We start from the raw sequence: 10,771 nt of genomic DNA on the forward strand, positions 1-10,771 counted from the left end.
TACCATCAATGTGCAAAAATATGGGAGTTATACTTTTCTTAATTTGTATGGGAAATTTATTAAAAAAAAAGTTAAAGTATGGAAACACAATTAGTCGCTAACTAAATATATGAAAATGTCATATTTTTTTTTATTATAGTTATGTTTTCTTTGATTTTGAAAGTAATTTTATTTTTATTTTTTTCCATCATTTTTTAATTTTTTTTTTTCCTTACTTGTTTTTTCTTCCATTTTTTTCTTTTTCTTTTTTTTTTCTACCAATTTTTTTCTATCCTATTTTTTCATTCTTCTTGTTCTTTTTTCCAGTTTTATTTATTTATCTATTTTTTTCTTTCATTTGTATTGTTTTGTTTTTTTTTTCATATTTTTTCAGTTTTTTTTTTCATTATATTTTTTTCTTCATTTTTGTATTTATTATTTTCTCCTTCCATTTTTTTTTTCACACATATGAGCTTTTTTTTTCATTCATATTTTTTTTTCTTTTCATTTTTCCATTCTTTTTCTTCTTCTTCTTTTTATTCTTATTTATTCATCTATTTTTTTTTCATTCATCATTTCTTTTGTTTTTTTTTTCATATTTTTTTTCATTTTTGTACTTATTCTTTTCTCATTCTATTTTTTTTTCAATTTTTTCACACATATATTTTAACATTATATAATTATTCTACTATTTTTTTATTTATTATCTTTTATTATTGTAATTTTTTTATAGTGTTTTCCACTATATGTAAAAAAATTAAAATCAATTACTGTAACACTTATAGGAATACCAAAATTTGGAAAGAAAACTAATAAAAATATGACAACGTGAATGGGTAACTGGTTACCTTCACATTCTTTGTGTGTATATTTCTGAGGGTAACTGGTTACTTTCACGTTCTGGTGTGTGTATATTTATGATTTCTTTATGGTAACTAGTTACTTATGTTACTGAAATCATAGTTACTTCTTCTTCCCTTTTTAATGAAGTGTTCTTCCATTTTTTCCTTCAAATTTGATGTTTCTTTTCATATTTAATATGAGTAACTCGTCACCCCTCTTAGGTAACTGGTTACCTCTCTTATGGTAGAAAATTACTCATCTCAGGATAACTGATTACCCCTCCTGGTGCATGTTATTTAACTTAGCTCTATGATTTTTTTTTAAGATCAATTAAGTAACTGCTTACCCTACCCAGGATTTGAAAAAAAAAACGTACAATCTTAAAAAAAATGTTTATAATAAATAAATAATAATTTAAAAAAAAATTCATATTACAAAAAAAAAAATTATAAAATAACCAAAGAAAAATTTAATATAAAATTAGTAATATAAAAACAATATAAAAAATAAATAACCTAAAAAAATAATAATCAAATTACAAACATACCCTTCCAAATTTGATTATGAGTAAAACTATTGCATAAACCAACTTTTATACAAAAATATAGGAAAATAAACCCATAAAAGTGAAAATTCTTAAAAAAAACCATTGATTAATTTTTTTTTTTAAAAAAGTTATATTTTTTCACACTCTATTAAAAATCTCATATAAAGTCTAAATTTCCCGATGTAAATTTCGTAAAAATCTATTGGGCTCACCCTAATAGTGAAACAAATAGCCCATTGGGCCAGAATCATTTACACCATCTCGACTAGGAAAGTTCCCGACTCCCTGCTTCGTGTTTCGATTGTTTTCTTTCCTCCTTCCCTCCGATCTACCCAAAGCTAGACAAAGAATTGTGTTCTTCAGCAGCCGAACATGATAAGCGTTCTCACTCAGGTAAACCATGGAAGTTTTTTTTTTTTTATTTTGAAAGTAAGACCTAGGATTTCATATCATCTCATAAACCATTGAAATTTGGTTTAAATATCTCATATCATCGATTCGATTTGATTTCGCTTTTTGTAATTTTGAAATGAAAAATATTGCAGGAGCGGCTGCTAGGGGCCACACTTGGAAGCATATTCACGGGAATAGTAGTTTTCGAGCAGCGAAGAAGTATTTATAGGTCCATTTCAGATACTCAGCCCCAATCAAACTCCCAATTTCAGGTAATCTTTTCTCTTTCTTTTGATACTTTCGCATTGCCACGTAGTGTAGGTCTATGAAACCCTAGAATTCGAGTGTATTATGTTACTTATTTGTTTTGTTTGAAGGTTACCCTAATTTTTATTTTTTTAGCAGTTGATATTATTTCATTTATTAATTTGTTTTTTTTTAATTTTCATTTTCCATGTAATTTTACGAGTGAGAAATTTAATTAAAAGACGAGTTGTTATGATTTGGCAAAAGAAAGTCTTGAACTGTCATGAATTGATTTGAACTCATGAATTTTTGTTTATCAACGACAGAACAATGATTTATTAACATGTAAGTGTGTTTGAGTGGTCTGGGGTTCAAATCTTCAAATTTATCTTACGCAAAAAACAAAAAACAAAAAACCAGACCTTAAATTAAAGGTGTCTCATCTCAAATCCTTCATAACTGGGAAACTAGGAAATATCTCTGGCCTAATCCTATCCATAATTATAGAAGGAAGAAACACAGAACCCGTTGCCTTATTTTATTCAGATTTTCATTATGTGAACTTACAAAACTTCAGTAGTCAATTTTATATAATGTCACATTGATATGTGATGTAAGCGAAGGATCAATAAGAAACTGCAGCATCTGTGAGTTTGATATAGCATCATTAACTCCAGCTCGAAAAAAATGTTAATCTTGCACGTCTCTAACCCACTATTCTAAATATCACACTGAAGTCTTCCTTGGGTCGGCTGAAACTCCGCATTCATCCATCCATTAAATGGCCAGGGTGTTCAACACGTGGCTGGGCAAAGGCGCACTTCTTCAAAATGAGGTATAAGGTGTTGAAAACTTGAGAAAGATGAGATACATGGCTGTCAAGAGAGGGACTATATATGAGATTGTCATCTAAAAAGACTAGAACAAATTTTGTAAAAATGATTTAAAAATTTCATTCATAAGAGTGAAAAATTGAGGGTGCATTTGTGAGGCCTAAAGGCATCACTAAAATTCAGTGTCCTTCATGAGTACGAAAGACTTTTTGGGATGTCCTCTACTCGCACACGAATCTGGTGATTGCCCGATTGAAGGTCAAACTTGCAAAAAATGGTTTCATCGTGTAGTTCATCCAGGAGCTCTTTTACCACAGGTATGGGGAACTTACCCAAGATGGTGTCTCTGTATAGGGCTCGGTAATCTACACAAAAGCGCCACCAGCTACCATCTGTTTTCTTAACTAGAAGGAACGGACTTGAATAGGGGCTGATACTTTGGTTGAATGATGTCCGCGGCTAGCATTTCAGCAACTAACGTGTCGATCTCATTATTTTGGATTTGAGGATATTGGTATGGTCGAACAAATATTGGTGCAACATTGTCTTGAAGGACTATGGTGTCCTCCTTGGCTCGTTTTGGTGGAAGGCTCATAGATACCACAAATAGAGGAGAAAGTTGAGTTAGTAGGTCAGCAATAGGAGGATTTTTAGCAGTGATAATAGTAGAATTATCATCAAAAGAAGACAAATATAAGTGATTGAGTTCTAAAAGGAGGCCTGACCCTCATGGGTCAAAAGACGCATCATGGAATGTAGGGAAACTTGAGATTTAGGTAGTGTGGGGTTTCCTTGAATGGTGATGTTTGATCCTTCTAGTGTGAACTGCATAGTCATATTCCCAGTTCATGCTGGACTCTTTGATAGAAGCCAACTATTGATAACCAAGAACCACATTTGTTGATCCAAGTTTAATCGGATAAAAATGAACTATAGTGATGGAATCAATATTGGATGAACATATTTCATTCCCATTACCCATTGCTACACCAAATTTGGTAGTTGGAGAAATTGAAAGTGTCAAAGAGTCCACTAAAGTGGTAGAAATGAAATTGTGTGAAGCTCCACTATCAATGATGATGATGACCGATCGGTCATTTATGTGGCCTCGAACTTTCAGTAATATATGTGGAGGGTCTATTAGTGCTGCAGTAAAGTTTTAATATTTATTAAATTGAATGGTTATTGGCTATTTCTGATTTCAGTATTTGCCTCAAAGAACAGGAGTCTTGACTTAAAATAGAAGAAATAGTTAATAGACGTATGCAGAAGGAGTGATGTTATATGATCGTTAAAGGTAGTGATGCTTTAAGTCGTCCTATGATTACTTTAGCTGTTGACCCATCCTCATCAACAAGAGCAATTAAACTTACTTTTTTGCTAGGCATGTGATTATGAATGACTGTTTTTCTGTGAGCATCATTTTGATGTCCATACTTATGCTGCAGTATTGGTTATAAAAGTGTGTTAATTGGGGTGTTGTTGGACCTTTGAATTTGAATGGCCTCTATTTTTTTTATTTTTTTTATTTTATTATGTACTCTTTTTTAGGATCTTTGTGAGGCATTCCGTGCACCGGAAATGATGAACTTTGCTATTTTTGAAAATGCTTAGGCATGCTCTGACCAAACGATTGAGCTATTACACATATTCTAGTTTTTGCTTTGAATTGGCTAACTGAACAGTTCCAATTTGGTATTTGCGGCAGGTGGGAGAGCCCATAATTGGAAAGGAAACTCGGTCAGAGCTTGCGCGCATGTGGAACAAAGGTGTAGACCAGGCATTTGAACCTGCGATCCAGTATCTTAGCTCCCGCGGATGGTAGATTTTGTGTGATACCATTCCCAAATATATACAATGTATGAACACCCCTTATTCATACATGTTACAACATTGCTAACTTTGAATCATTTGCATCTTAAGACAATGGCCTTGATTTTCAAGGATCTAATCTCCATATATATAAAAAAAGTGTGTACATAACGAAAATTCTTAGATTTAACAGTTTTTTATTTTTTTATGTTAGTTAACGGAATATTATTATATTTAATTGTAGATGTTAAATATGACTTATACAAAATAAATTAAAAATATGATATTTTTGAGATATTTTACAGTGATAATTATTTAAAAATAATAAAATTATATATTTTATAATTTAAATAAAATTTAATTTAATTAAACTTAAATTTAATATTATATTAAATATATAATATATAATTTTGTTGTTTTCACTCTCAAACTTAAATAAAAATAAATAAATAAATTAATTAAAATAATATATTTTTAAAATATCTTATGGCAATTTAAATAATTAAATCATATTTATTTAAAAATAATAAAAGTATACATCATTTTTTTATTTTATAAATTTGTGTAATAGTTTGTTTTTTATTAAATGATTGATTCTATTTTTCTTCATCAAATTTACCAAAGGACATTGTGAGATATATTAAAAATTAAAAATAATTGATGCATGTATACTACTGTTTACACTATGACTTTTTTTATTATTATTTTATTTTTATTATTAATTTGTTTTTAAATATTATTGTATTTTATATATATGTCATGTAACCATATAAATATATATTTATGTCAATGTTGTCTTTAGAAGTTATTATATATTGTGTTTAGAAGTCATATATGTAGAGATTACTGATATAAATATTTATATATATTATATAATTATAATTCATTTTATTATATATATATTTTAAAAAAATAGTGAATCATTAACTTTAAAACTAAACAAACGGGCATTGCACGTAATATGAACCTTCTATTTCAATCTCTATTAGCTTAATCCCGCACAATTTAATTGATTAAGATTTTCCATCAATGGCAAAGAACTATTCCTCCAATTGCTTTGACGTTCATGCGCTTAGCCGGTTATCATTCATGTTATGATTGTATTATGTGCATCCAATTTTTCTTTATTTTCTGTCTGATAATAAATCTATTCTAATATAAGATATACACATCAATAAGAATGCTGTTTTTTATTATGATTATTGTAAATCTAGTAACAATTATTATAAGCTAATCTGATAACAAGCTATTCCGTTTTAAGAGTAAACAAAACATAAATCTTTATATTAGGTCTCTGCATGGAAAGTTTCTCATCGTTTTCGTACTGGCCTTTTTCTGATAGGAAACCAAAGTCGCATTCAAATATGTAGTTTTATTGCGGGTATAATATTAGGATCGACAAGGTCCTCTGGCTCAAATATATTATACAATTCCATATAAACCTTTTAATTTTTGCAGCAAAGTTTCCCACTATATGGCAAGCCTTTTCTCCTGAACTACGTATAGATACATACTCACATACATTTATATAATAAAAGTGGATAGATAGGAGTGTGATGAATGAAATAATACTATTATAACTAGCTTGACACTGAATCTATAGGTACATTCCTCAAGGATATCATAACTTGAACTGAATTCAAACTAATAATATAAGAAAATTTGAAAGGTGATAAACAAAGAAAACCATGAGGTAAAGACAGGTTTCGACTTTGGCATATCAAGCATCAGGTTGAGCAGGTTTAGCTCGACTCGTGTTATCTTGACGAGTCACGACAACATAGTAGACACTCATAGCCAGTAACACAGCAAATGCTAAGCCGAACACAATCCCTGCAATGCCACCAGCTCCCAAGCTGCGCTGTCTGCTGTGGGGAGTCACCATTTTGCTTTCTTGGTCTTCACCAGTGGCTTCAATCTGGGCTGCCATAGGTAGTGGCGAGCAACTGAACTCAGTGCAAGGCCTTTCCTTATTAGGCTTGCTTTGCTTGGTGGGGTGGAAGAAATCGTATGCTGATGGTGAGAAGGCAATTGGGTTCTCGTTGGCTAGCCCGTGGGGGGCTCTGCCCTGAGCCATGGCGATTGATAGCATTAAGGTCAGAGAAGAGGAAAGGAGTAGGAGAGAAACTATTGTTGTTGAAGACATGTTTAGGTGATTGTTGAGTACTTTTTTTTTTGGTGGTGGGGGACTAAGTGCTTCTTTATGGGATGTGACTATGGTTTCAGTTGAAGTTTTTGATATCTTGGTATGACTTTTATAGGGTCATGTCTGGAGTTTCTTGCTTGGACTTCAATTTTGGTGATGAAAAAGAGGTCAGAAAGCAAGGAGACAGAATGATGAACTGTGTGTATTTTTCCCAAATTACCCTTACTCACTTCACTGTGTGAAGTTGGAAGAGTCTGCAAATGTACATGGCATGAGCTAATAAATTTTATATGAAAAAGGGGAAAGAGAAACATGAGGGCATTGAATGGACAAAATTCAGGAAATGCTTTAGGAAGACTCGAGCAATTAACTCATTTCAGAGTGATGTCTTATTATTAAATTACTCTTCATTAAATAAAACACCAATAATTAAGAGTAAAAATATCATTGCTTGCTTAGTAATTCATTACCTTAATAAAAAAAACATTAGACATTAATACCGAGTACAGGGGATGTAATGATTTGTTCATTAATTCATCTCTTAAAGTGTTTTGGCAGGAAGTTAATCATATTATTCACTACAAGTGTCTAAGTAAACTCACAATGTCCATGCTTGTCGTATAAAAATAAATTATTTTCAATTATTAAACGTTTCTTTTATTATTAATAAACCAATTCTTCATCATAGTATATATTAACAAATGGTTTAAATGTGTCATAATAGTGTAGAGTACACAAAGCTTTACAAACACGCGAGCATGTGTGTTGATGAAGCATTATATATAATGGCAATGACCCCAACAATGACTTTATGTCGCAGTAGAAAGAATCCCAAGAAATAATTCTACATATAAACAATAATGAATATTTGTAAACCTTGAAAAGCTAAACTAATTTTTTTATGTGGTGTCTTAATTCTACTTTGAAAATGTACACCTCAATCTTTAAGCTAATACGAATTGACATTATAGTAGGGGAAGTGCTTGTGTTTCTTTAATTGTTTTTAGTGGTAGAAAAAGTAATATGGGAAGCTGGGGATGATGGTGTTTCTTAGCTTGGAGGGCCAGCAAAGGCTATATAACATAATGCATATGTATATATATACATGATGTGTGTAATTATAGTTATGTCTTTCTATATAGGTAGAGGGGTGAGTTTTTTTATTTGGAGAGTGTCAAGACCAAGCGCATGCCTTGGCTAAAATATAATGAAATTCTCTTTTCCACTCATTCTTTACATCTTACATCATGCCTTGCCGTGTACCCTTAGCCAAATTAATTATAGGGCCATGAAGATTGAGATTAAATTAAGGTAGAAAGAATATCAAATGATGATGAATTGTGTAATTCAATAGTGTGTTTATATTGTAACTATGGATCCTTTTATGTTGGAGTCGTACTACTAATCTTTTGATGAGCCTGGAGTTAAAAAGAAAAAGGCTGTGGTAGAACTTGACTGATCATCTATAAAATGGTTGGTTGTTTGGCCTTGAAAAGCAAAGATAAGATGCTATGTACACATGACACGTGGATCTTCTTTATGTAATAAATTTTTGTATCAATAAAGAATAAATTGGAGTTGTTTGTAGTTTCCTTTGTTTCGTTTGTCTATTTATGTTTTGCACATGAGTTTTGGTAGTTGCTACCATAGTTGTGAAAGTGGATCCTTAAGCACATCACATGTTTTTCTTCCTCCAAACTCACGAGACTTGTCCACTGCCAATTAAGTTTATATAATTTTGAAAGTTTGATTTCTTCCTAACATTCCGAATTCCGATGTTGGACCACTCCAATTTATAATAACAATAATTTATTGGGGTAATTGAAAATTCCCCAATTTTGGATAACCTTAATATACAACTAAATAGTTGGTGCATATATTTGGTGAAAGTATTAAGTTTTGGTTTGTGATTTGAAAATTATTATTATTTTATTTGTAAACTTGATATAAGAATTTGAATTTAATAATTGAAAATATATTTATGAAAATATCATTAGTTGGATTATCTATCTGTTGTATTTTAGTTTTAAAATATTAATTCTGTAATTGGTTGGTAATTTGAAAACATAATAAAAGCTGAGTGTGTAATTAGTTGAGCTAAATTTTAAAACATTATTTATTTACAAAAGTTATTCTGAACATATTATGATTAAGTAGAATTAACAATTTTGTTTTTTTACTATTTAATATGGAAATTTTCATTTATTAATATATATATATATTTTTAAATATATGACTTTTAGATTTCCATATAAATATATAAGTTAAGAAATAATGCTCAATAATTTTACATAATTAAATTATGGGAAAATAGCAGTTTGGCCTATATGTTTTACTCAAATATTCGATCTGCCTTTATGTTTTGTTAAATAACATTCCGGATCTCGTGTTTTGCAAAACGAATCAAAATAGTACCCTAAGCCCAATTTTAGTCAAATATTTGTTCAATAAGACCAAATGCCCTTAAATTAAAATAATTAATAATTAAAAATACATTCTTATATTAAAAAATATAAAATTATTTTTTCCTCTCTCTCTCCTCCCTCTCTCTTCTCTCCCCTTTCTTCTCTCCCTACCCAGCCGACACTAGAGAATCCTTCGTTTCTTCTTTGCAGTGCCTTCATGGTGGAGCCGACCCTAGCTTTGTTTCTTCTCCCATTCACGGTGGAGCTTTAGATCAAGTCGGCTGGGACTTGGTTGCAAATCTGGGCATCAGCGGGCAACGACGATGAGGATGACATCAATAGATCTGGGTGTCAACAACGATGAGGGGTGGGCAGCGACGAGGAGGAGGACGACAACAGATCTGGGTTGACAGAAGGCAAGCTCAACGATGCTTTGAAATTGGATATGGGCTAGAGACACACTATTGAGGACGAGCTTGGAGGTTCAAAGTTTTTTCCAATGTTGCAGAAGGACGACGAAGTGTTTTAGGTTGACCTGGGCTTATGGAAGTCACATTGACGATGTTTCAGACAAGACACATGAAGATGAATTTTAAATTTTGGTTGTGAAATTCTCATCTTGAATTTTGTTGGGTTTATTAACATTGTCATTGTTGATCTTGGTTCTACTATTTTTTTTAGGCTTCAATTTTTGTTGAAGAATGTTATATTGATGCTTGAATCTAGATTTAAGGATGAATTGAAGAACATGTTTTGATTTGACTCTAGGTTTGAAATTTGGGTTTCAAAGATGAACTTAAGAACATGTTTTGTTTTAATTTTTTTTTGTTTTGAATCTAAATTTTGGATATGGGTTTTATGGATGAACTAAAGTTTGATTTTAGCTTAGATTCAATCTTTATTTATTTTATAATAATTATTTTAAAGTTTTAATGAATTAAAAATGTTCTTTTATTATTTTTCTAAATTTTTATTAATTTTTAATTTAACAATGATTTATCTAATATAATTTAATTCATTGATTAATAAAGTTGAGGGCATTTTTTTCTTATTGAAAAAATAATTGACTAAAATTAGGCTCATGATACTATTTTGATCCGTTTTGTAAAATACGGGGTCTGAAATATCATTTAACAAAACATATGGACTGACCGAGTATTCAGACAAAATACAGAGGCCAAACTTGTATTTTTCCTTTAAATTATAAAATCTAAATCTTAATTTTTTAAAATGTTATATATTATATGGCTTTTTAAACTTTAATTTGAGAAAATTAATAATATGGTAAAACCGTATTTTATACATTAATTTAAAAAAAAAATCATATTTATAAAAAATTCCCTGTGATTAATGTATTCATTTTCTAATTTAAGTACATCTTTTAATTAACTGAAATTTAAAATAATAAATGTAATTTAATTTATATTATTAGAAAGAAAACTAATTTTTGAATTAAACATGGATTCCTCACGAGCTTCCTCATAAATAACAACATTTATGATTGAATAACATTTTAAAGATAATTATCAATCGCTTTTATTTATTTTATTTTGACTTATTATAGTCT

The 10,771-nt window shown here is 30.1% G+C and overlaps 2 protein-coding genes across 2 annotated transcripts; one reads left to right on the top strand and one right to left on the bottom strand.

Annotated features, from left to right (window-relative positions):
- Positions 1-1,606: 1,606 nt before the first annotated feature.
- Positions 1,607-4,830, top strand: LOC133788569 (uncharacterized). Its single transcript, XM_062226093.1, has 3 exons — positions 1,607-1,762; positions 1,915-2,034; positions 4,550-4,830. Exons 1-3 carry the CDS (start codon positions 1,742-1,744, stop codon positions 4,664-4,666), a joined length of 258 nt encoding a protein of 85 aa, XP_062082077.1. The 5' UTR covers positions 1,607-1,741; the 3' UTR covers positions 4,667-4,830.
- A 1,375-nt stretch (positions 4,831-6,205) lies between these two features.
- Positions 6,206-6,917, bottom strand: LOC133788570 (uncharacterized). The gene has a single exon (XM_062226094.1). It carries the CDS (start codon positions 6,797-6,799, stop codon positions 6,374-6,376), a length of 426 nt encoding a protein of 141 aa, XP_062082078.1. The 5' UTR covers positions 6,800-6,917; the 3' UTR covers positions 6,206-6,373.
- Positions 6,918-10,771: the final 3,854 nt, after the last annotated feature.

This window comes from Humulus lupulus, chromosome 7, assembly GCF_963169125.1.
Source record: "Humulus lupulus chromosome 7, drHumLupu1.1, whole genome shotgun sequence".
NCBI lineage: Eukaryota > Viridiplantae > Streptophyta > Magnoliopsida > Rosales > Cannabaceae > Humulus > Humulus lupulus.

What these genes read in the sequence shown, in the direction of transcription:
- LOC133788570 (XM_062226094.1), bottom strand. Translation starts at nt 6,799, where the DNA reads ATGTCTTCAACAACAATAGTTTCTCTCCTACTCCTTTCCTCTTCTCTG.
- LOC133788569 (XM_062226093.1), top strand. Translation starts at nt 1,742, where the DNA reads ATGATAAGCGTTCTCACTCAG. An exon ending in TGATAAGCGTTCTCACTCAG is followed by an intron (nt 1,763 to 1,914) that starts GTAAACCATGGA and finishes AAAATATTGCAG; the next exon opens with GAGCGGCTGCTAGGGGCCAC. An exon ending in AATCAAACTCCCAATTTCAG is followed by an intron (nt 2,035 to 4,549) that starts GTAATCTTTTCT and finishes TATTTGCGGCAG; the next exon opens with GTGGGAGAGCCCATAATTGG.